The 25,222-nt window shown below is 44.7% G+C and overlaps 10 protein-coding genes across 10 annotated transcripts; 4 read left to right on the forward strand and 6 right to left on the reverse strand.

Moving 5' to 3' along the window:
* Positions 1-189: 189 nt before the first annotated feature.
* On the forward strand, positions 190-1,509 carry CGT1 (mRNA guanylyltransferase; the record flags this gene model as incomplete). The annotated part of the gene is made up of 1 exon (XM_020211908.1): positions 190-1,509. The coding sequence occupies one exon, from the start codon at positions 190-192 to the stop codon at positions 1,507-1,509; it is 1,320 nt and encodes a 439-aa protein (XP_020062067.1).
* A 1,830-nt stretch (positions 1,510-3,339) lies between these two features.
* CANTADRAFT_23788 (flavin-containing monooxygenase) lies at positions 3,340-4,833 on the forward strand (the record flags this gene model as incomplete). The annotated part of the gene is made up of 1 exon (XM_020207001.1): positions 3,340-4,833. One exon carries the CDS (start codon positions 3,340-3,342, stop codon positions 4,831-4,833), a length of 1,494 nt encoding a protein of 497 aa, XP_020062068.1.
* Positions 4,834-5,460: 627 nt separating this feature from the next.
* On the reverse strand, positions 5,461-5,853 carry CANTADRAFT_23789 (tubulin-binding prefolding complex subunit; the record flags this gene model as incomplete). The annotated part of the gene is made up of 1 exon (XM_020207002.1): positions 5,461-5,853. The coding sequence occupies one exon, from the start codon at positions 5,851-5,853 to the stop codon at positions 5,461-5,463; it is 393 nt and encodes a 130-aa protein (XP_020062069.1).
* A 1,070-nt stretch (positions 5,854-6,923) lies between these two features.
* On the forward strand, positions 6,924-8,135 carry CANTADRAFT_8125 (uncharacterized protein; the record flags this gene model as incomplete). Its single annotated transcript, XM_020211240.1, has 1 exon — positions 6,924-8,135. The coding sequence occupies one exon, from the start codon at positions 6,924-6,926 to the stop codon at positions 8,133-8,135; it is 1,212 nt and encodes a 403-aa protein (XP_020062070.1).
* Positions 8,136-8,420: 285 nt separating this feature from the next.
* Positions 8,421-10,796, reverse strand: ZCF2 (Zcf2p; the record flags this gene model as incomplete). Its single annotated transcript, XM_020208269.1, has 2 exons — positions 8,421-10,374; positions 10,486-10,796. Coding segments are annotated over 2 exons (2,265 nt in total), but the record flags the coding sequence as incomplete, so codon positions are not given.
* Positions 10,797-10,994: 198 nt separating this feature from the next.
* Positions 10,995-11,657, forward strand: YPT53 (Rab family GTPase; the record flags this gene model as incomplete). The annotated part of the gene is made up of 1 exon (XM_020210637.1): positions 10,995-11,657. One exon carries the CDS (start codon positions 10,995-10,997, stop codon positions 11,655-11,657), a length of 663 nt encoding a protein of 220 aa, XP_020062072.1.
* Positions 11,658-11,928: 271 nt separating this feature from the next.
* On the reverse strand, positions 11,929-13,749 carry CANTADRAFT_8128 (non-canonical poly(A) polymerase; the record flags this gene model as incomplete). The annotated part of the gene is made up of 1 exon (XM_020211241.1): positions 11,929-13,749. One exon carries the CDS (start codon positions 13,747-13,749, stop codon positions 11,929-11,931), a length of 1,821 nt encoding a protein of 606 aa, XP_020062073.1.
* A 147-nt stretch (positions 13,750-13,896) lies between these two features.
* On the reverse strand, positions 13,897-16,125 carry CANTADRAFT_8129 (protein kinase; the record flags this gene model as incomplete). The annotated part of the gene is made up of 1 exon (XM_020211242.1): positions 13,897-16,125. The coding sequence occupies one exon, from the start codon at positions 16,123-16,125 to the stop codon at positions 13,897-13,899; it is 2,229 nt and encodes a 742-aa protein (XP_020062074.1).
* Positions 16,126-18,521: 2,396 nt separating this feature from the next.
* CANTADRAFT_31661 (DNA-binding protein) lies at positions 18,522-21,590 on the reverse strand (the record flags this gene model as incomplete). The annotated part of the gene is made up of 1 exon (XM_020208412.1): positions 18,522-21,590. A coding segment is annotated over one exon (3,069 nt), but the record flags the coding sequence as incomplete, so codon positions are not given.
* Positions 21,591-22,671: 1,081 nt separating this feature from the next.
* On the reverse strand, positions 22,672-24,942 carry CANTADRAFT_92107 (uncharacterized protein; the record flags this gene model as incomplete). Its single annotated transcript, XM_020211909.1, has 1 exon — positions 22,672-24,942. One exon carries the CDS (start codon positions 24,940-24,942, stop codon positions 22,672-22,674), a length of 2,271 nt encoding a protein of 756 aa, XP_020062076.1.
* Positions 24,943-25,222: the final 280 nt, after the last annotated feature.

Here is a 25,222-nt window from a genome sequence, read left to right on the forward strand (position 1 = left end):
TACACTCTTCTCACCTTGGCGCAGCACGGGCACTGGCCCTCTGAGCTGTGGTTGTCGCACGCGCGGCACCGGAGCGCGCCCGAACATCCTTTAGCTGCGCCTGTTCTGGACAGCTCTGTCGATGTTCACTCCACTCGCAAACACGTGATATCGACAATATCAACAAAACTACGTATCTCTTCACCCATCATGATTCAACTTGAAGAAAGGGACATCCCTGTCATTCCCGGAACAAAGCTCGACGAATATGAAACAAGAGAGCTCCAGCAAATGGTGGCCGAACTTTTGGAGCGTAGGTACCCCTCGTTCCCAGGATCGCAGCCGGTGTCGTTTGAGAGAAAGCATTTGGAAGAAACTTTAATGAACAAAGACTACTTCGTATGTGAGAAGTCTGATGGTCTTAGGTGTCTTCTTTTCATACTCAATGATCCTGTACGAGGAGAAGGAGTGTTCTTGATCACCAGAGAGAACGATTTCTACCATATTCCAAACATTCACTTTCCATTGACCACCGACGAGACAGAGACGGAGAAAACATACCACCACGGCACACTCTTGGATGGCGAATTGGTATTGGAAACAAAGAACGTTTCCGAGCCCGTACTCAGGTACTGTATCTTCGACGCTTTGGCCATGAACAGCAAGATTATTGTGGACAGACCATTGCCCAAGAGATTGGGATACATCACCGAAAATGTCATGAAGCCCTTCGATAAATTCAAGCAAAAGAACCCACGTATTGTGAATGCGCCAGAATTTCCATTCAAGGTCAGTTTCAAGCTCATGACCTCGGCATATCATGCGGACGATGTATTGGCCAAAAAAGACCAGTTGTTTCATGAGTCAGACGGTTTGATTTTCACCTGCGCAGAAACTCCTTACGTTTTCGGTACAGATCAAACCTTGTTGAAGTGGAAACCCGCCGAAGAAAATACGGTGGACTACAAATTGGAATTAGTCTTCAACAAAGTGCAAGACCCAGATTTGGACGAAAAGGATCCATCATCCACATACATCGACTACGACTCAAAGCCTGACCTCATAAAATTGAAAGTCTGGCAGGGCGGGCATGAGCACACAGATTTTGCAAAGCTCGACTTATTAGACGAAGATTGGGAAAGGTTGAAGGCATTGAACATTCCATTACAAGGACGAATTGTGGAGTGTAGACAGAGTCAAACAAAGCCGGGGTACTGGGAGATGATGAGATTCAGAAATGACAAAAGTAATGGTAACCATGTTAGTGTGGTTGAAAGGATTCTTCACAGTATAAGAGACGGTGTTAAGGAGCAGGAAGTGATAGAATCGTGTCAAAAGATATCAAAGGCTTGGAAAAAGAGAGCCTACGAGAGAGAAAGAGGTATCAAAACGAAGCCTAATGACCACTCACACCAGGAGCAGGAAAGAGCGGGTCCCCCAGCCAAGAAGATCAAGCCCAACGCTGAACCCCAGCCAAAAGAAGCTGTGTTGGATGATCTTCCTACTTATGAAGACAGCGATTTAGAATAGGGTCTAACACGCAGTGTACTATAGCGAAGAATTATGTATTATAGATGGTTAAAAAGCATCCCTTAGAGTTTGTTGTAGCTCGTTGGCTCAGAAATTGGCTCGAAACCAATGCTATCAGAAATGGTTCCTGAAATAGTACTTTTAGATCAAAATGGCTAGATCTCTTCATCGGTAGGAAAATGTGTTTCTATGGAGTCACACGGAACCTCCCAAGGACGAGAGTGGCGTATTTTGAGTAGGATGGAAGGAACGGGATTTCGGCCTAACATAGTCTTTAGTACGCAACTAGTCGTTATCTATCCAGTTAGAGTTCATACTATGGTCTTTTGCGGCCATGACACCGAAAGTTCAAGGAAGAGTGTCCACTGGTAGGCAAAAAGATGACATCCCACTATTATATACTTCCTTGCACTAAGTCGTTGATCCAGTCTAATATCTATGTCCTATGCCATAATTCAGAAACAGCGATGGTTGCATTTTTTGGAGATCTCACCTTCACACAGTGTATTGCCACCAACGTGTGTAGGTGGCATTTAAAGATTGCTGGTATCCACTTAAGGGGTTAAAATTATAGAAATTTTAGCAACTGACCTACTACAAGACATTTCTCCACCAACATTATATTTGATGCAATACTAGCATAGTATGTGCCAATCTAAATTCTTGTGTAGCCAATATATTCTTATGAATTTGTTACCATGTCCAGATGGAGTTACAGCTCTCTAACGGTTTACATTCTAAGTAGCAACCTTAAACACGAGTTCTGGTATTTCATGAGATTAATAGAAAGGTATCTATTCTAATTAAACAATTCGGAACACAAAAGTAATTTACCCACGAGCGGAACTAGAAGTGTAATTCACTCAGCACAAGCATAACCAGCAGTAAGAAGACAGTTGATGTAGGGAAAGAAGCTTTAATTCAATTGGATACACTAATTGGTACATTTCTCAACGTAGCTTATAACGATGCAGTTATAAGATTGTAAAATTTCAATTTCACAAAATTTATCTAAAAAATCCATGAAACATACAAATATTCGTGTTCACAATGCATTTTCATCACGTATTTATGGGAGCATTATTAATTTATTAGGAACTTATCATTACGGATCATTTGTCTGCGGATAGCGCCACTCCTGCCAAGTGCTTCAATTGGGCCCGCACAGCCAGTCGCCAGCTCGGGCTCTCATCTTACCTGAGGGTCCTGGCGGGATATGCGCATGCCGCAAGCACCATGCCTGGAATGCCGTTGGAAGCCAGGTGCGTTTTGTGTCACCGCTCCAATAAAAAAATTGAAAAATTGGTTAAATTAACGCTAATTTACGCTATAATTAGCCAGTGTCAAGTGTCGAGAACCCCCTCCACCCCCACCTCGGGCCCTCGTCAGGTTGGGATGGATCCCGATAGCCGATGGGTCACTTGATAGCCCCGAAAACTGTTTTATTTTTTGATTTTTCACCGTCTCCAGATGACCCTGAAATCCCATTCCATGGGCTCTCTGCATGTGGTAGTGGTGACGATGTTATCGCCACACTGGGGGAAGCACTGATTGGTAGCTAGGAAGCCTGGCCACGAGCAGGGTTGCCTTTTTTGGCCCTGTGCCCGAGAAACAGCTCGTAGATGACCTAGTGTGCGACTCGGGACCCTTCCCTGGTCTCGTATGCACGGTGCCAAGAGCAAGCACCCACGGCTGTTGCCCCATCCAGTAACCACCGCTGGTAGTGGAGCCGATCATCGCGATGAGCATGCGCGCACTGGTGGGTCTGGCCATATTTAAGCCCTGAGCGATCCGGAAATCTGAAACACAAACTTTTCAGTTCTCCCCAGCATGTCGAACATCAAATCCGTAGCCATCATCGGTGCTGGTCCTTCCGGTGCCGGAACCCTCAAGGCCATGGTCAAGGAGGGCCACTACACCAAGCTTGTTGCTTTTGAAAGAAGACCCAATTTCGGGGGCTTGTGGAACTACACCACCGAAACAGACCTGGAAACCACCCCTGTGCCCTGCGAGGAGCCCACCTTGGAGGTCCAGCCCATCCACAAGAAGGACACTGGCAAGTACGTGTGGGCTGCTCCTGTGTACAACTACTTGGACACCAACGTGCCCAAGGACATCATGACCTACGCTGGCAAGCCGTTCCCCGAGGACACTCCTGTTTTCCCACACAGATCGCAGGTGTTACAGTACATGGTCGATTATAGTCAGGAATTGATTCCCTACGTGAGATTCAACACCAAGGTGGTCAACGTGGAGTTGACAGACGACCAGAAATGGAGGGTCACCTCCAGATTGGTGGTGGCTGAGACCAACGGGTCTGCTGTTGCTTCAGAACTCCCTGAGTTTGCTGATACTGTCGAGATCTTCGACGCAGTGGTGATTGCCAGCGGAAACTACGACGTTCCCTACATTCCCAACCGTCCAGGAATGAGCGAGTGGAACAAGAAGTACCCAGGGTCCATTTTCCACGTCAAGGCGTACCGTCAACCAGAGGACTATGCTGACATCACCGAGAAAATCGTGGTTGTGGGCAACTCGGCCTCTGGGGGTGACTTGGCCTACCAGTTGGCCACTGGCTTGAAGAGAAAGATCTACAAGTCCAAGAGATCTGAGAACCTCTTGCCCTCGGGAAAGAGTGACTTGATTGTGGATGTGCCCGACATCGTCAACTTCGATGCTGAAACCAAGACCCTCGAGCTCAAGGACGGCTCCAAGTTGGAGGGCGTGGGAATCGTTATTTTTGCTACTGGCTACCTTAAATCGTTCCCGTTCCTCGACCAATTGAACAAAACCGACAAGCCGCTCTTGACGGATGGTCACAGATTGCATGGTATCTATGAGCATATCTTGTTGTACAACTACCCCAACCTTGCCATCATTGGTATTGCCAGGTACGTGTTGCCCACCAGAGCTGCCGAGACCCAAGGTTGTTGGTTGTCCAAGATCTGGTCTGGCAAGGTAGCGTTGCCCTCGATTGAAGAGATGAAGAAGTGGGAGATCGAAGAAGCCGAAAGAAGAGGCGGAAACGGAAAGACCTTCCACGACTTGCTTTTCCCCCACGACGTGCACTACTCCAACCGCTTGAACAACCAGATCTTGGACTCCGTCAAGGAAGGAGAAAACCCTGGCTTGATTCCTAAGCTTTGGGACAAGGAACAGACTGCCATTAGAGGATCTCTCAAGGGTATCAAGGAGGCCTACATCCAGTACAAGGAGATGACCGGAATTGCAGTCACCTCCTACAAAGAGTTGGTGGATGCCAAGGTCATTGACCAAATCATGATTTCTGACGAGAAGTTGAAGGAGCATGGCTTTAACTTCTAAGCAGGGATTGATTCAATTCGCTCGTGGCAGTTTCAAGGCCAGTCGCTTGAGATGGTCTTACACTGTGTAGAAATGTTGTAAAATAGAGAATAAATAGTATAGAATAATAAGTGTAGTGGACGATAAAAAGTATGATGGTGATGGACTATCCTGGGGAGAGGGACAACCGGGCAAGTTGCAGCAAGCTCAATGGCTGCCACTTCTGATATGATTGATGCCAATAGTCCAGTTGTTACTATCAGCCTGCTGTTTGTCAAGAATGGAACATCAGGAAGGGCAGAACCAGAATTCGTTCGTTGTTAGCTTGGATGAAGACAGGCTTAATGGGCAGTTCGAGAGACTGAACGAGTGCGTTTCAACAATTAGAGACAAATGGGCGAGTCCGCTAATAAGAGACAAACGGTTGAGTTTGTGTCTATGTGATAATTACCACAAACAACAATCAGTGTTGGTCTCTGATAAATTATTTGGCCAACGGCCGTTTAATGTACAAAACTTTCTACTGTTCCTGGTTAGTTACGTAAATTACTCTATATATACACTGCCAGTTGACTGGATGGCTCTCGAATGTCTATGGTACGCCAGAGTCCCACAACCACGACAAGCTGGCTGATACCCCCTGGTCGCCTAACGTTCTAAGTTGATGTTGTTGCCGAATTTGGCGTACAACTGCTTTTTCAAGTCTCCCAAGCTTTCATCACACTCTTCAATAATCTCGTCAATTCCCGAGATTCTGGTCTCAAGCTTCTCGTTTTCGGCCTCGATCTTGGCAATGGCCTTGGAAACTTTCATGAAGATGAAAACCTCTCCCACCTTGTACTGGATGCGGTCGTCCTCGTCCAACAACTCTATTTCCATGGACAAATCATCGAGGTATTCTTTCTCGACCTTCAACTTCTCGAGCACTTCCAACTGCTCGTCTTTTTTGTTGATGAGGGTGGAGAACTTGTTGATCTTCTGCTGGTCCTCCCACGAGACCTCAGTGGCGGTGTTTCTCTGTCCGTCGGGCAATAACTCCATGGTGGCTCGTGGCGGTGAAGACTGCGCTGGCGAGGCCGATGTAGAGTCCTTCACGTGACCAGACACACGTGACCCATAACCAACCCTGGTTCCCCAAGATCTGTACCACGGCCGCCTAGAGCACCTTTCCGAGTCAATGGGGCCAGTAGAGGCCCTGCAGCTCCAGTACCTGACTCCAGTGACCAGACCGTGACTCGGGCGGAGAAGCCAAGCCAACCACGCCTCCGCACATCATTCCTGCCCCCCAACAATGACTGTATTCTAACCAGTCCACGACAGATGTCCCAACGCCGTCCACCATTCTATCTTTCTATCATTCTATCTTATCACTGTGGATGCTCGTGCCCTACACGATAGCTTATTCTGGCCCACCAACGCCGTGGCAGCAGCCACCCGTCGTCAGATCTGGCCCATTGCCGCAGAATGGCTGCGACTCGGTTATTTCGGTCTCAGGCTCGGTGTGTGCTATGTCACTCGTGGCAGTTCTCCACCGGGCCCCTCCGCGTGGCTCATACAGTCTCGCGGCGTTCCCACCGCGGTGCGGTGCTTTCGCACCCACAACCTGACACTATCGCTAGATCACCACGAGACCATTAAGGAGAAGAACCAGTGAGAAGACCGTTAACGAGAAGGTCAGAAGCTTGTCAATCTCTCGCCATTCTCTCGCCATAACCCACCAGGCACAGCCAGCATCACCAGCATCGCCAGCATCATCTCTGCCACCATCTCCATTGCCCTACCCTTCTCTACCACTGACTGGTTTTCCCCCCATCTCGCTCTCACCAACCGTACACTCTTCCAGCCAGGTGCCAGGCCGGGTGCGCCTAATTGTCCGAATCCAGTAAATCAGCCGCCCACACCAGTCCTCTAACTGCCATGGCAGGCGACGGCCAGCCAACAATCGTCCACTTCCGCCCCCTGGACCGCCCCCTCCAGCTATATATACCGCACGCCAGCGTGGTTGTGCCAGCCAATCGAGCTGGTTGTTTTATTCACCGCGTTTGCAGCAAAACACCCTCACCATTTTAGTCAGTGACCTCGCTTACATCCACCACTCCTCCACCACCTCCATGACCATCTCCTCCCAGTACGAATTGGTCGAGGCCAGCGACATCGACGTCATCAACTACACCCGCTCACGCAACGCCGTCTCCTGGAAGGGCGCGTTGTCTGCCGAGGACTACGTGCTCAGAGAACGGGTGTTGGGCAAGTCCAGGGCCACCACCACCACTCCCCACCGGTTGGCAGTGTTCGTGTTACGTCGCAAGGGCACCACAGAGCCCTTGGCGTCGTGCGAGCTCTTTATCAGAAGCGCCTGGCGAGTGGACTACGTGGACAGCGTGCCTGTCAAGCGGCAAGTGTTGTGTGGTTGCGTGGGGGGCGTTTTCACCTATCCTGAAAACAGAAAGCAAGGCTTGGGCAAAATCATGATCGACCAGTTGGTCGAACACAGCAAGCTGAGCAAATACGTGGGACCCGACGGCTACACGTTCTTGTACTCGGAAATCGGCGAGTACTACACCCAGTTCGGGTTCAAGTCGTTTGCCGTCCCCTTGACAAACATCTCCTTGGACGACAAGGGCGACGAGCACGATTTGGGCAACCACGAATTGATCTACTACCACCAGTTTGACGAATACTATCAATACTACTCTGACCAGGTACAGAGAAACACCCTTAAACAAGTTGAAGCAGACAAAAAGTCCAGGGTCACCATCGCGCCCACTTCTGACTACGTCAATTGGTTCCACTTGCGTAGCAAGTACATCAGCTACAAGCTCTTCTACGAGCATAAGGAACCATCCAAGATGGACTTTGCAAACGCTACCTACGAGCAGATTCTCGCCAGGTTCGAAGACACCGAGCCCAAGGTATATGGAATTAAGTTGGTGGACGAAGCCAAAGAATGGTACGCTGCCATAACCTGGACCTTGGACTTCTCGGGCGACACCGAGAATTACGCCACAGTGTTGAAAATTATTATCAAGGACGGCCATGACAGAGACTCAAACACGATCAAATTGTTCAAGTTGATGAAGCAGTATTTAAGGTCTTTTGACAAGATCGGGAATGACTTCAATCAACGCACCACCAAAATCGTGCTTTGGCAATCAGAAGTGTCGGAGCTGGTATTATCTTTCTTGGTCGAAAAGTGGGGCAGCAAACATGGAATAGACAACTCGTCGAGATCTGCCATTTTGATGCACAACCACGAGGATGAAGAAAACCTCAAACAAGGAAAATTATTGTGGGAGGGCAATGATAAACTCCCATGGTTTTAGTTACTACAATTGCTAGGAATTCCTGGCATAAATACCTGATACAGTGTCTGGCATGCTCACGATGGCTGGATTATTCTCAACGCTTGCTGGGTAATCTAGGGATTACAGAGTAATTTGGCCATTATTTATTAACGAATATTATAAACAGAATGTAAAGGTGGTAAGAATATTTTTCATCAATCGTAAAGTCTCTGTAACTATATACACGGTGGAATGGTGCGAGACAATTGGTGCAAATCTAGTTAAAAATAAATTACCTTAGGCCGAAAGACCTTGAGATAAAATCACTTCTTCAGTATCGAAAAAGTCAACCAATGCTTTGTCAATCCAATCACATCCAGTATCAGAAACAGGACTGACGTATCCATTCAAGGGGTCACTAAAGAAATCATTTTCATTGATGGTATTGATGAATGCACTAGGGGTTTGGATTGGATTTTCGAGGTTCTGGATACTAGGGAGGGTCCTCTTGCGGATACTAGCCTGCGAATTGGATGACTCTGAAGTAACACTGGGGCTTTCGGAAGATACATTCAATGAATTATTATCGTAGTGTTCACGTGCTGCATTGGGCAATTTATGCAACATTGAATCGTTCTCTTTTACCACGCTAACTTCAATGTCTGGCAAAAATTCCTTCAATTTAGTGTACAATTGGGGCCTCAAGGTAGAGAGTGATTCACGAATATGCTTGGCCAACTTTCCTGATAGTATCCAATGTTGTGAAATGGGGTAGATGGCAGAAAGGGTCAACTTGATGTTGTTTGCAACAGTTTCTAAATCAGATGGTGTGATTCCTTCTTCCTCACCTTTCTTATCATTGAGAACCTGCTCCTCCCAGATATATGCACTTACATGGACCAACGAGGAGAGGGCAAGTGCACAAGCAAACACGGGTGTTCTCTGTACAACTTTCGACGAATTGGTGTTGATCAACAGCTCTACAATCGAGTCTGCTGCTTGAATGGTCTTTCTTGTGTCGATGATGCTAGATGTTGTCTCTGACTTAATTTGAGGAGTCATATGTTTCGAAGTCAACCCTTCCTCCACACCACACTGTGGGTTTTGAGGTGAATTGATTTTCCAAAGGTTTGAAAATGGTCTGTACGCAAAGACACTGGCATAATTGAACAATAATATCGACTGATGTACTCCCTCATTGACTCTACCATTCTTGTTTACCAATGGAGGTGCGTTGAACAACTTTGGATCACCCAATTTCATTTCCCAAGATGACAAGTTTGATCTCAACCGGCTTCTCTTGGCTTCAATGGGCTTCTTGCTAAGAATCAATTGGTTCATCTCGATTGCCTCGGAAACCAAGTGCCCCGTTTTGGACCTTCCGTCGTAGTCAAAAATCTCACGAGAAGGTGTTGTGGGAAAGTTGACCGTGGCATCGATCTTAGAAAGTGAAGTCAAAGTCTTACCATCTGCAGAACCCATGATGACATCAAAAAAGTACAACTCCCAGTATATTCTTCTTGCACTATCATAGAGTAGATCATGCGGTATGCCTAATGTACGAGGACATTGAACGAACTTGGGAGTATTAGGACCATCTACTAAATGAATTTCCAACTCGGTTGTCAAGTAAATGCAAAAGTGACGAAGATCTCGACTCAAGACATGAAGTGATGATACATGTGCCACAATGGAAGTTAATAATAACACTTGCACCGAGACAATATCCAACACTTTATTTTCTCTTATCAAGTTCAAGCACTGGAGGATCACATCGGAAACCACATCCAAGTTCTTGCTATACTTGCTAGTAGTTTGTCCATCACCGATTACTTTCATTAAAAGCATCATCTCCTTTTCAATGCTGGGATGCACAAAAAACGCTTCTAGCTGGTCTATTTGGGGAAGTAATGGATGTGGCTTGTGGAAGGTTGTATAGTAATTTTTAAGAATGGATTCCTTATCGTAGAAATCGGTTTCCACCAAATTACTGTAGTTAGTGTAGAAATTTTGAAGTTTTAAGTCCTCAAAGCAGGTGACTGTCCTTTTGACTCCATTTTCTGAGAACAAACCATCGATTTTTTTGACACTGGCATGGAGTTTGGCTTTCTTCCTTAAGTTTTGGATGGTTTCGCGTTCTTCGTCACTTAAAGGTCTAGTGGCTGGCCTTCCCTTAAAATGATCAAAGACCTTCTTGGTGGCACAGTTAGAACTGTCACATTTATGAGTAGGGTCGGCACAAGGGAGTTTGTCCAACTCCTGGACAAGCTCCGCGTCACTCTGGGACATACTGGTAGCTGGTTTGATCTGGGTAAACATTCCCCCAACTGGTGCCAACAACTGCAGTTTTCTAAATCCCCTAACCTCGTACTCTGAACTTGGAGGCGACACATCCAGAGGGCTTGTCAGGCTTTTGACCGAGGCGTCACTGCTCAGGCTGCCCTTGTTTTGAAATGTTCCGATGTCTTCAATATCTGGAATTTCGTTTTTTAATGCTGGATTTGCTGATGGCTTCTTTGTCACCAGAACTCCCTTCTTTCTCGATCCACCACGATGACTCTGGACGTAGGTGCACTCTTTCTTCAACTTGACGCATTTACGACATCTTGGGAGTTCACCATCGCATTTGGTGTGTCTCTTTCGGCACTCCAAACAGGCCCTGCTAACATGTTTGCGTGCAGAGTTGTAGGACGTGGCGTCGGCGACCGGCTCAGGAGGCGTATCATCAATGAAAACCATCCTTCGTTGATAAGAAAGATGTAATGATGCGGGGTTTGGGAAAACGCCCAAACCCCGCGGGATATAGTCATATTCGATGATCACGTGACTGTGTCTTTCCATCCCATGTGACCCCCTACACGTGCCAGACTTATCGTAACTGATCCCATCCTTCCAGCCATGTCCTCCCCAGTTCCCCCTCCCCCCTACAAGGTCGTGCTTTTGGGAGACTCATCGGTGGGAAAGACCTCTTTGGTCACTCGCTTCACCACCAGCAGGTTCAACCAGCACACTGCAAATACAATTGGCGCTGCTTTCATAACAAAAGAACACTCGGTTGATGACCGCAAGGTCCATTTCGAAATATGGGATACTGCTGGCCAGGAACGCTACCGTTCATTGACTCCGATGTACTACAGAAATGCCAGGGTGGCCTTGGTATGTTTTGATATGGATAATGTGGAAGAAAGTCTCAATACTGCCAAGTACTGGATTGATCAGTTGGCAGTGAATGGAGGAACGGATTCCTCGGTTCCAATACGCATAAAGCTCGTTGGCAACAAGCGGGACCTTTTACAGACCCATGAGGATACTCGTCGGCAGGAGGAGCAGGAGGCAATTGAGGGTTTCTGCAGTGAAAACGATTTAGAGCAGCTTTGGGAGACCAGTGCAAAAGATGGACATGGAGTGAATGAGTTGTTTGATGGCATCGTGAAAGACATTGAGGAAGACTTCTTTACGGAGTATTACCAGAGGGCTGAGGATGCCAGGGGCAGATCAGATAGTCTGGGACAGCTAGGATTCATTTTGAATAGGCGTGAAGCAAACAACAATTGCTGCTGAGCGCATCTTCTGAGAACAAACCAATCATCAGACTTCCGAAGTATACTTGCAAGCCACTGTCATCACATGGATTATGGATGACGGTTCTTTATCGAGGGTAGGGTAGTACCAATCCTTCCTGAATGCCTACTAACTCCTACGTTGTACACAACTCGAAACTTCATTAGATGCTACAATGCTCGAACTGACCACTCAATTCAAACGACTATAATATACATGGCGACTCGAAGAAATTAAGAATCAGACATTACTCATCAATTCATGGGCAAATTTAGAGTTCAAGACCCTTCTGTCTCCAGTAGTCCCTTCTTACATTCTTATCTAAGGAGGACTTTCTGGCACTCTCTCTTTCTTCGGCTTCCTTGACGTCTTCCTCCTCGTCATCTTCGCGGTCATCGTCCTCCAAGCCTAAATAGCTAGAAACAATCTTCTTGGTTTCTTTGGCTTTAGCGGGTTCCTGTTTGGGCTTTTTTACTTGCTCTTTAGGCTTTTCATTAGGTATCACAATCTCACTATCACTTTCTACCGTCATATCAGAGAAGTAATACTTGTCATTGCCCTCGGCTCCGTCACTTTCTGGATCTTCTTCTTCCTCCAGCTCCTGTATCAATGCATGATTTTTAACTTTATCTCTGTCGTCATTAAAATCACGCGTTGATCCATTAAATTTGATAATGTCTCCCAAAATCGAATTTCCAATTCTTGATTTGTACGAGGAACCATTCAAGCTATAGCATTTCTCCACCAATAATTGATATGCACCTCCAAAAGCTTTCTTGATATCTCTTAAGTTATATGATGATCTAGTGATATTATTTGATGGATCTGAAGGATCTTGTATAATGATGGAGAATGGATTTCTGGAGGTATCCAAATATTTATACTTCAGCTTCAAGAGGTACTTGGGCAAGTCGGTTTCTGGATCCAACGCTATTATCAAGTTGTCATATGAGAAGTTCCTACCATACAATTCGAAGAACTCTATCAACAAGGCTCCTAAGTTGTCCAATGCATTCATTGTATTGGTGGCCAACTTTGGGTGCAACTTCATGAAATGGTAGCAAAGAATGATGGTGGAATATCCTCCAAGTCCCCCGACATGTACGTTATTCAACTTCCTCGACCTCAAAAACTGCTTGACAATAAGTACCATTTCTCTCAATCCTGGAGTGGTTGACAACCATTTTCTGATTTTTTTGGCAGCTTCTATACCATTTTTTCTTTCGAACGAAATATCTATGTGTATGTTGGACTTGGGGTCAACAAACTTGATGATTGGAACCTTGGCTCCTGCAATAACCTCTATATTTTTTGCTAGTTTCATGTTTCTTAAGTAGGAGGATAATTGATACAATCTTGATCTTTGTTCATAGTCTCCGGTATCAGAAACTATAACCATGTCTATGTCTGAGCCTGGTAAATACAAATCAGTTGCAGACGATCCGAAAACGTATGTGTCCGTGCTTGGCCAGAACTCTTTAATTTTGGACTTGAGCTGATTGATAACTCCATTTCTGGTATGGATTTCTCTCGAGGATGGCGATATGTAGTTGACAAAATCTTTCATTTCCAATGTGAGCCAGTCGGCAATCTCCTTTTGTTTGGAATGATCGTGGTCCTTTATCCATGGGTACGGATTAGTCAAAGAACCTGTAGTCTCATTGATTTCTCCGTTTTCATCCATGGTCAAGATTCCTTCATGCTGCTCGTCGTGGTAGTCTTCTTCTTCCTCGGACGATATTTCACCAAATCCAATAAAATCGGCATTTTTGGACAATTCATTGTATTCAACCTTAGCCTTCTTAGAAGGTGGTTGCTCCTCTTCAGACTCCACTTCTACCACCTGCTCCCCCTCGGACTCCACTATCACTGCATCACTGTCTTCGTCTGAGTCCAACAACACTAACTCTGGATGGTCGCGATTCTTTCCTTCATAGTCGAAGATGTAGTCTTGGTGGTCCACGTCGTCTTCACTTCCTGGCAAAACACTGAACTTATTATCAGACGGAACGATGGACTTCTCGAGCTTTTTCTTCTGTTTCTTTGACTTAGGTTTGGCCACCGAGGGCTCTCTCTTTCTCTTGTTAGCCATCGTGATGGCTATAAGATAGATGGCCGCGATGATTTTTGCATGTCCTGAAAATGTGATTACGTAAGTATATAATGGAGAGCAGTATAGTGGTGCCTGTCTAAGGCTAATGTGAATGCAAGTATAGTCGCCAAGGCAGTGGCAGTCTCGCTAATTGTTATCTGAGGTAGGCCACAACTCATGGAAGGTGGATGAGTCATTGGTATATGCTACTGTCGCTATCGCAAAAACCAGTATGGTGGCCAGAACCAACATCAAATACCTCCAGAACCTAGCTTCTAGCTTCCAATGGCTCCAGAATCCCAAGTAATTCATTGCCTTTGCAGTCACCAACACCCATCTTGAAGTGCTTTCTACTGTGGCAGAAATATACTCTAATACTAGGAAATTGATAATTAGTATTAGAACATAGGTATTCCCGGCAATATCTGTATTCTCTGTAACCTTTTGGGCCGATTCAAGCGGCTCCTCAGATACAGTCAAGTTGATCTCATCATCGTCATCTAAAGATTCGATGCTGCGCGTATCGATACGGCCCAAAGGATCAGTCATTTCTGTTAAGCTGAGATGTGGGTATTTTTCTGGCCTTTCAGTACCAATGGATGTTTCATGATAATTTAAATCCTCTTCGGATGCAAATAGCTTTTCTGTCTTAATGGTATCTAAGTACTTCAATACATCCCCAGCTGATGCTCTATTTCGTGGGGAATAGTTTCCAACATCCTCCCCATCATCACCCTTTATCATCATGTATATAAGCTTCTCGAAATCATGGTTGCAAACCCCAGAATTATTTCCTCCGACTTGTTGAAGGGATTCGACATACCATTCACGGAAACTTTCCTTGCTTAATGCAAAGTACCAATCTATGATCTGGGTTCTAATTACCTGTGGATCGGTTTCCCCTGATATGAGACTCGAAAATGGCAAAGTTCCCACTGTCAAGTAGCACAAGATAAGCCCCAACGAGTAAATGTCACTTTCGTAGGTAAAGTCATTGATGTATTTTCCATTTCCCAAGCCCAACGCTGGATCATAATTGGAGAAGAGCCACAACTCCGGTGCAGTATATTCCAATGTTCCAGTATTTCCCTGTCTTTCTTCTTCGATTTTGAATGATTCGGGTAAAGAATGCTTGTCGATGAATTTACCTTCCCCGAAATCAGAAACTAAGACTTTTGGAAGACGTTTTATTGCACTCTCAAAATTCTGCAGATCTATTGTGTCGGGGATACCATCTTTAATGTATTTTTCGTCAAGCAAGCAGTTCGAAGGCTTGAGATCACGGTGGAGGATTCCGTGAAGATGCAAGTAGTTTACCCCATTTGTGATATCCTTGAAGAACTTCCATATCTCGACTTCGCTCAACCATTTCTTCTCTGGATCAGGCACAGTAGGTCCCAGACGACTGCTGCGTCTCTTGAGTCTTTCCTTGGTCACCTTTTCTTTCCAAGACATTGTCGTTTCCAACTTGTAATGGGTGGAAATCAAGTCCTCCAAATGACCACCATCACAGTACTGCTGAAGTATAAACACGTATGGGACTCTTGCATTCTCGCCCTTGATTTTCTCGCCCACGTTTGGCAAAAGGTAGGTTGCCAGGTCCAGGATGTCACCCAATTCCAACCAAACATGGTTATAGCGTATCAAGTTGTTCTCGTTGGCGCCTTTGACTGAAAGCTCGTAGAGAATCAACACTTCGTTGAGAACCAGCTCTAACAACTCAATTTTGTTGCCCACGCTGATTCGTTTCACAGCGTAAGTTCCAAGCTTGATATCGTTGAGTACATGGTTTACCTTATAGACCTGGGCATGAGCTCCCGACCCCAAAGTGTAGGGAGGAATTTTCTTGAAAAACCGCTTGAAGTATCCCTGGTTGAAGATGTCTTGCGGAAGGGAATGGTGGACTCGAGACTTGGACTCGTGTTCGCTTGTATGGGACAATTGACCTAGCAACTTGAAGTAATCGTGGCGGATAAACTCCTGGGAGTTTCCGTAGAGCATATTTGGTGGATGGTCTGTCTGCTCCACGCTAGGCACTCTGGCCAAGCTGGAGGTGGAATCGCCTGATCGCCTGGTTTGCAGCCGGAATGGATTGGTATTGGGTGCCCATTGAAACCCACAGTTGGGACAGGCGTTGGGCTGGGAAAACCCTGGAAACTGGTCGTGAAATGTGTGGCCAGAACTGGTTCCTGGAAACGTGTGGTTGGAGGGTCCATTGCCGCCAGGTCTTGTTCCACCGCCTAAGCCTGGAAAGCCTGGGGTTTTGGTGGAAAGCAACAGGATCGAGTTGTACTGGTTGTTGTGAAGGACTAGGATGCCATGGATGGGGTCGTGGTAAAGGATCTCGTTGTTGGCATTGTAGGGGACTATAGACATGAGGTGATGGATATTGCGGATCTGTGGGGTATGCGAATATATAGACTGAGTTTATGTGCAGTGAATAGGTGAATAGAGGAGAAGAGTGAGCTGTAAACACTCGAATTACAATACTCTTGGAAGAGGCTTGAAGCAGGAGTTTATGACCGGAATGGGTGGAGCATTGTTAGAGGAGTCAATTATATGTAGAGAAATATTTAGTGGCTTGAAATGTAGTTGAGTGTCTTGTTCGCTTAAAAGTAACTACTCATTGATTGGAAATTCACGAAACAGCGACAGCCATTGCTTGACACATGTGGTGTCTGAATTTTTCCCTGTGGCCAGTTTGGGACTTTCTAACTCTATTTGTCCTTCGATGGGTGGCATTGCCGCAGTTTGGACCAAGAATGTATGGAATTGAGTCTCCTGACCTACCAATAGCCCAATAAAATAAATTATATGCTATACTGGCCTACAACATGATAATAAGTCAATACATGATTGATCTGATGCATTTGGGATAATCTGCTTATTCTACACTATTATACATAACCCTAGTCAGAGTTGATATTCATTACTCTGTGGGTGAGACTCACGAGCTGTAGCACCAAGCTTTCCCGCTCCAGCTTGGTCATTCTGGCGAGATCCGAATCAGGAACCTTGGGTATGTAGCTCGCCAAGTTGACAATGCTCCAGTCGTCCGACGAGGATCTGCTAGAATCCATCACCTGGGCCGAAGAAACCACTTCAGCTTCAGGAGATTTGTCTTCATTCCCGCTTACCTGTGACAGCTGATCTTCTTCCTGTTTCGGTACCGAGAGACCGTCGGAGAAGTCCTGTGAGGGTGAAAGTACGAAAACTTCAGACTTTTCAGTCGAAGCCATAGTTTTGAAACTCTCTGGAACTTCACCCGAGCTAATTTCTTCCTGATAAACCTCCGGAGACTTGGTTTCATTGAGGTCTGGTGAAGGTGAATAACTAGCCGACTTTCTAGCAAGCTTTCGCGATGCCTTCCGGGATAACTTTCTCGACTCCCTTGATGGCTTCGGAGATGGTGATTTGTGTAGTTCATCCAGGACTGAGGATTCTGTCTTGATCTGACTAGATGACTCCCCTTCCTCGACGTGGCCAAGGTCAAGCGAGCTTGGCCCATTTGAGTCTCTTGATTCCAATCGAGAGCCATTGGCTTCCAGCTCATCGGTTGGGGTCAACGCTGCATGAGCCGGTTCCACCTCGTTGTTATCTTCATGCAAGATGGGCATTTCAATGTCCTTCAGAACGTCCAAATAACTATTCTCTTCATTTTCTTTATTCGTTGGAAGTTCAATGGGCTCTTCCAGCACCTTGCTCTTGCTTCTAGTCTTTCTCGTTTGTCCTTCAGCATTTGCCTTTCTGGATATCTTCTTTTTCTTCGGCTCAACAGGCGTTACCTCCTCCTCTATTTCTTCAACTTCTTCCACATCTTTGATGTCTTCAACTTCGTCCAAATCAACTAACTTTCTCTTTCTCGAACTGAGCCTAGAACTAACTCTCCGATTAGGACTATCCGATACGGCAGCTAATCTATTTTCGAATCCACTTTCCATAAGTTTGCTATAGTTAATTACTGAACTTGAAGTTTCTATCAAATCCAATGAATCATCATCGATTACTTCGGATTCATTCTGAGGAGTTAGTGATCCATTTTCCAATTCAGATATCTCATCATTGTTAGCATCGAAGGACGAAGGGACCTGAACATTCGAACTTTCAGGCTGCTTTTTTGATTTTTCAACAATAGGACTAGAGACATTAGCAGAAGCCCTTCTTTTCTTTGGTGCTTTAGAAGGTGAAGATGACAATTTGGCATTCAATAACGCAGTGAAAGAATGAATATCAAAAGCTTTTGGAGTTGCGAGATCATCCATGATTTTGGCCTCTGTATCCTTTGCCGAAACCTTTGACTTCTTCTTGGTACTCTTCTTGGTAACTGATGAAGCCTTTGCTTTATTTTTGGACTTTCTAGTTGGGGTTGTAGCAGCCTCGGCTTCTTGCATGATTTTTTCATTTGCTTCTTTTTCCAATAACTCCTTAACAAGACTCTTTGAGGGCGTTGAAACAATGGCTTGTTCATTTCCAACATCAGGGTTGTCTAATTCCGAATTTCTCGTTCTTCTTCTGGAGGATAAACGCTCAGGAGATTTCAATACTTCCGTGCTGCCGGAGTTTCGGGTAGAACGAGCTCTTCTGCTTCTTGTCGGGGTACGTTTGGACAAATCTGCTTCATCTAACGGAACTTCGTCCTTTGAAACATCAACAATATCTGCTGCTTCGGCAGCGTTGTTCTCTTCTTTGTGACTATCTAAACTGTCACTTTGTTGGTCTTGGCTGTAATCGTTGGAGTCAATTGAGCTTGCCGTGTAGTTCTCATCAAAGTACAACTCACCATTAGTTTGAAGCCATCTTTCCTTTAGTAAAGGTAAGTCATCCCACTTATTCCTAGTAAAGGGTTTCACATCAAAATCTTCAAGATCATGAAATTTCACCAAGAGCTTATCCAACAAGGCGTAATTTTCAATGTTCGATTCAAGAAACGATACCCAAATTGGATGGAACAGCTTAGCGCTGGATAATTCAAATATTGGATCTGCCAACACACTAATGAGATAACTGCAATTTGAAGTTATCAAGAATTTTACGAAATCCAATTGAACTGTAGCAACTTTCAACTTGGCTTCGGTAATCGACTTTGAAAATGATTGAATTGTTTTACTTGGTGCATTTTGAATAAGAAGCAATAAGTATTTGAAAACACTAAAACTCCATTTCTCGACATTCAATGAATCAAAAGCAGTCCTCAAGTCTTCTGTATTCAGTAATGCAACAACACTCTGGATTAACTTCTTAACAAATGGTTCAAACCCTTCAGCTTCTAATTGACAGAACTTCCCATAAATCAGAAGCTCTTGTTGGCCCCTTTCTATTGGCCTATTGTTGAGGAAACTGATTATTATCAGATCCATATCCGTGGAATAAAACTCAGATTGGGTTAGCTGAATAAGGAAGCTTATTAATTTCTTGTTTGATAAAGATGAGGTGATCAAAGTTAACAAGTCCTTCTTCTGAGTAATATCCAACGTAGACATACAGCTACCCAAGATGACCAGATAAATTCCATCTTTACGATCAACGATTAGATGGCTTGCATCAAAAGTATCGTTTATCATTATCACCAATCGGTAGGCTAAATCAAAGCTGTGTGGTTCTTGCTTGAATAACTCCACCAAAAGTGTTGGCAAGTTGTCAATGATATCGAGTGTTAATTCCGAAGTCTTCACCTCCTTTTTTGTTATTCCTTTGATACTCCCCAAGAAAGAATTGAAAAAGTTTACCTTTTGGTCCAAAGTTAACTTCAGCAGATTAAAAACCACAGCAATATTATTAAAGATACGATCAAATTTGGTATAGACCCATCTTGAAGGAAGAGAGTTTATCTCAGCCAAAGTAACCGGATCATTATTCAAACATCTAATTTCATTGAAATTTCTTTCTGTTATGCTCATAGAAGAGGGCTTTAAAAGGTGTGTTAAAATCTTAAGCCCCAAATTTTGTAAATAGTTTGATGAATCATTCTCCTTTTTAAAGAAGAAGCTAAAGATAATTGGTTGAATAATTTTATCCCAGTAAATATGGAGGTATTTGACGTTTACCCTAAAAGAGCAAGGATTCAATAACATATAAATTATTGAAAGAAATAAATTGAACAAACAATCCATTATTTCTGTTTGAGGGGGCTGTTTTGATTCGATACTTGAGAACAAATGAGTGAGCAATCTCACCTTCTGTTTGAATGAAGAATTGAGCATACTCTTAGACCCTTGATCATTTTGACTGGACCCTTTAGCTTCTTGTGCCTTCTTTGGTCTATCCACGAGCTTCTTTAATTCTTCTAAATCATTGTGGCATACACTATAGATCAAGCATTTCCAGCTGTTCAAAGCGTAAAGCTTGGCCTGTAAGTTAGACGTATTAAAACACATTTGGGGAATTTTGAGCCAATCACTGAGGTACATCCATCTTTCCAACGATCCATTATCACCAAGAAATAAGGTTATCGAGAACCAGGTATCCATGCTGGCCTTGTAATTTTCATCCATTATGTTTTCTTCAAGCTTTCCAATAATGTAGTGAATTGCTGGAGCCTTCTTGAACTTCACAGAGTCCTGAGTTTCGTAAATTTCAATTGGCGCTGGAGAGTCCGAGGTAATCAATTTTATTTTCTCTGGTAACTCTGATTCCACAAGCTGGTTAACAGCTGCCCTGACTAGACTGTTATCCAAAAAAACCTTGGAAACCTCCAATAGTGTGTTAATACTCACACCTATGCATTTCGTATAATAGAAGGAACAAGATAAGTTGCAAATACTCAAGATAAGAACTCCAATCCAGTGATGAACATTCTTAGCCATCACTGTTGGAAAATTGATAACAAAGTTCCGTATGCAAAGGAATTTTTCAGTGACGATTGATGAGGAATTGAAACTTTTCATATTGAGTAAACTCATGAGCAAAGACTCCGGTATATCCAGAGATTCAAACAATATTTTCTTCCTTTTCTTATTAAATTTACAGTCCTTAATGATCAATAAATATGGCGCGACTAACGCTTTTGAAATATAAGGTTTTGTTAGAATACTAGCACAATGCTTGTAGATCCATCTTACTTCATCCATAGGTATGAAATTATTCAACTCTGGGTCTAACATGATGTTGTTGAGGAGTTTAAGAGCTTGATTTATAACACGGATTCTGAACGGATCCGTCCGAGGGGGACTCACGTTTTCTTTGTCTTGCTCTAGTTCGTTTTCAAAGATGGATTCTTCGATTTTTAGGATGTCTCTTTTGATGAGGTACGTGAGGTTGATGATGTGGTTAGTAGACGGATCACGTTTAAGACTTTGTGGAAGATGTACGCTTGTGGAAGAAATTGTGAAAAGCTTTACCAAAACTTCGGAAGGATTGGATTTGTAGATATTGTTCAAAGTAGCGTAGACCTCGAACTTTTTGGAGAAATCTTCTTCAACTAGAACTGAGACACAGCCCTCGACCAATTGAGGGAGTTTTACCGAGTTGGGTGCCAATTGGATGATGGTTCCCTGGATCCAGAACATGGGGTTTGCCGGTCCATATGCGGAGGGGGAGTGATTGGGTGTCCAGCGCCTGGTGTCGTTGGGGTCTGTTGGGGGTGGGGACGAGTTCAGGAGGATGAGGTTGTTAGTCTTCAAAATGGATCTTTGTGGGGTGGATGGGCGTAATGGCGAGCTGGGCACTTCCGACACCAAATCGTCTGAAAATGCTACCGACTTCTTTCTTTTGATGGGGGATGAGTTGATGAGTCTGAGATGAACGGGGGAAATATCGGGAATGCCGTGGTCTTGTTTCTTGATGGGTGATGAGTTGAGTTCTTCTTGTTCGTGGTTCTTCTTACGCCTGAGGTTGGGCACCTTGACGCCTAAAATCGTGCATTGGGTGTCTGTGGCCGAGTTTGTGCCGAGGGAGCCTGTTTTGTTGTTCAAGGAAGCGGATTCGGTGGATTCAAAAGAATTCCCGCTGTAATGCAGGTCTTCGCGTGCTTCTGCCGGTTTTTCATGTGTTTCTGACTCCTGTTCCCATCCTCCATTCAACTTCTGGGCCATTTGTACTTTTTGGAGATGGAGGTCAAAAGTGTCTGGGATCTCAGCTGCAGTGGTATTTGCGACGTGAGTGTCGCTGGTGCTGTCCCGCCTGGTTGGCGGTTGGTGTTTTCTATGCTTAGGCCCCATCTAGGCTCATTTGGTGGTGAAGATGTGGTGGAGTTACGATGAGTTGACGCGTCTGGATCTGGCCAACTAATTGGGTGCAGGTTGACGAGAGCACAGGGCTCGTGACACAAATGGGCCAGGGCCTACTCCAATACCCTGGAAAACATCTGTTTGGATAGTCCCAACACCCGTGTAGGCCATCGGTGTACTGGATGAATGTCGATGAGAGTTATGCAGCTCAATTCTCTGTCTTAGATTGCTGTTTGGTGTGGAGCTTCTGCTGGGTGAGGCAAGAAGCGAGATACTGGCTGAAAAATTTACTGAACTTCGATATCTTAACTCGTAGCCTTCATTTTCAGGTGCCACTCCCTACGAAATGTAGCATGTGGTAGGGGAAGCTGGCAAAAATGCTATCCTTTTATGCTTTCTACTACGATACTGGTCCCTGAGCGTAGAGTCCCTTAATCATAATTTTGCAGACGAGAACTATTACCAATATGCTTTGATTAAAATCGAAGGAGCAATTCTACGACGTTCGAAAGATTTTGATTCACGCCTTAATAGAGATCCCGTGTGAATTTTGTGCTTCTCGTCCGCATTTGGCATGCCACTGGCATTAGTTCCGTGATATCTGTACTTCAAAATTAACACTGGGACGTAAAGTGCTCTTAGCCGGAGCCACATTCGAGTTAGGAACGAACTCGACCACTTCCATAATAAGCTGGTTGATTACTCTAAACAGCACATATCAATACATATCAATTTACTCTTGATTATTATACACGTACTATACATGAGTTCTTTTGGCACTGACTGGAGGCTCTTCGGAGTCGGAACGCGGTCTCTTCGACCCTCTGTGCTCTGGTACTGAATTTTCCGTTTCGGGCTTTTCCACACTGTCGTTGACTTCTGGTGTGGTAGTTCTCGAAGGGTCTAGTTTATCTTCAGGAGTACCAGGTTTATCTACCAAGATATCCTTGGCAGTTACATCTATTTCCATATCGTTGACCCCATCTGCTACAACTTCTCCATTGGCTTCACGGGGTTTTTCTTCCGTTGGATCAGTACTTTCTCCTTCAGCTCCACCTGTGGATTCTCTTTCTTCAATCTCTATTCCATCTTGTTCCTTTGCGTCTTTATTGTCTTCACTAGATTCCTCCTTGTTATCCTCCTTTGATTTCTCCTTAGGATCCTCCTTTGGCTCCTCCATTCCTTGCACCAATACTTCGGGAGTAATGATTTTCCCAAGCTCAAGCCAGTTGTCTTGCCTTGTCACCTTGGAATTCTTCCATATGAGAGCGTTTCTCTCTTCGGCTAACTCTTTCTTAACTTCTATACTAGATTCTTGTTCTATTTTTTGGTTCAACTCCTCCAAACTGGCCTGGTAGCTTTGGGTAGAAACTTCCTGCTTCTGCAACTTCTCTATTCCTCTGGTTCCTCTCATTTTCCTGGTCAACTGGGGAGTGACAAAGGTGTTGAAGTACCTCTTTTCTTTGAATGGAAATATCTTTTGAAAGGCATTATTCGTTTCAACCAACTCTTCTTGGCTAAGCAACCTGTCTACAAAGAACGACTTGTTCGTTTTAGAGTCCTTGCCATAAATCAACCAGCTCCACCAGATTTTTTCGGCCAATGCCATATGCTGGATCAAAAATGCAAACTGGTTATCAACAGTCTTCAAGGTCGAAAACATTTCCTTCTTCACCTTCAAAAAGAAGTTCTTGTGGGATTCCGAAAGACTCTCGTCCGTCAAATGCTTGATATTTGCAGGAGCGCCGATTGACACAAGAAAGTCCTCCTTGTTGGAGGGTGTTAATTCAAGATACAAGTTGGCAATGATGAAAATCATCAACAAATATTGCAACCGGACCTTAGAGTTGCTGAATTGCTCGTTAAGGTACTCTCTGTCTTCGTCCCTAGCCTTGTCGAGGTCTTTCTTGTTTGGGTGCTCGAATGAAGATAACCAGTAGGTTTCAGGGAAGTATTGGGCATTGGCGTACTTTTCTTTCAACAACGCCTTTTCTGACTCCTGTTTCTCCTTCTGGACCAAGTATTGATCGGTCTTGTGTTTTTGTTGATAGGCGACCTCCTCGCTGAGAAGGTAGGTGTATACACTTTGAATGCTATCAACTAGAGAGTTCAATTCCGAGTACTGTGCCTTCTTGAGGTAGAAGTAGGGGTCGTTAAATATCTTTTGGATATAGATGATGTCCTCCAAGAACGGAGACTTGACCTTGGGAAATTCTGGGGAGGCTCTATTGGATACATGGAAATACTTATTGAGACCAGTATTGTCCTCGAAAGCAAAGATCCTGGCCAAGAAAGCTCTAACCCGGAACTGGAAGCTGTCATTGAATGAATCCTTTCTTTTCAAGTCCTTGTTGCCTTTGGAGTTTTTGTAGATGTATTTGTCGGTGATTCTATTGCAGATTTCAAGCAACGAGATTCTATCAGCTACCACACCTCTGTCGAATACCTTTTCCGTCAAGAGAGTTTCTCTGGACTCTAAGTAGAGCCAGAACTTCTCGACTTCGTAGGTGGAGATCTCGAAGAGGAGCCTCAGAACTTGGGATACGCTCTCGAAGTAGGAGTGCTTGAGAAACTGGTATTGGTTGATGTAGACGTATACCTGAAAGTCCAACAATATTGAAACGTGATTGTAGAAGTGGGTTTCGGCAGCCTTGTTGGAGTCGTTGCTTCCATCTGCAGCTGATGGTCTATAACTGGCGATGTACTGTGACAATTGTGTGCTGATGGCCCGCTGAAATCCAAACGATATGATCCAGTCTTTGGTACGCTGAGCCACGTCCTTGTTGAAAGACTCTGCCTTAGAGACGGACTCTGGTGCTAGCTCATCAGTTTCAGGGATTTGCACCGTATAGTCAACGCCATGCCTGGTGAGAACATCTTCGATGATATGGTGTTTTTCGTGGAAAAGCTCGAAATCAACCTGGTGGGTGAGGTAATTCTGGCCTTCTTGGGGCAAAGAGTCCACAAAGGACGTCAACGCCTGCGAGAGCTCTTCAATTGGTTGTGCTAGCTTGCTTGCAGAGACCATGGTACTGGAGATGTTGTTGAGCGAGAATGGATAATACTTCTTTAGCGAGCGCCAGTGCGCACACCGCACCAGAGAGAGATAGAGGGATAGGATTTTCACAGGGATTCCTATTCAGTTGGCCCTAGACACAAGTCTATGAGGTTCGCTGTGTATGTTAACTTCGTGACATCTCCAAACCGTCGTTTGCAAGTCCATTTTTCACTACCGTACTATTCTAACTTGTACTGGTCTCACTGGAAGATTACCGAGGCTGGCCTAGCGCACTCGCACCCCTCGCCCT

This window comes from Suhomyces tanzawaensis (genome assembly GCF_001661415.1).
Source record: "Suhomyces tanzawaensis NRRL Y-17324 unplaced genomic scaffold CANTAscaffold_8, whole genome shotgun sequence".
Classification (NCBI taxonomy): Eukaryota; Fungi; Ascomycota; class Pichiomycetes; order Serinales; family Debaryomycetaceae; genus Suhomyces; species Suhomyces tanzawaensis.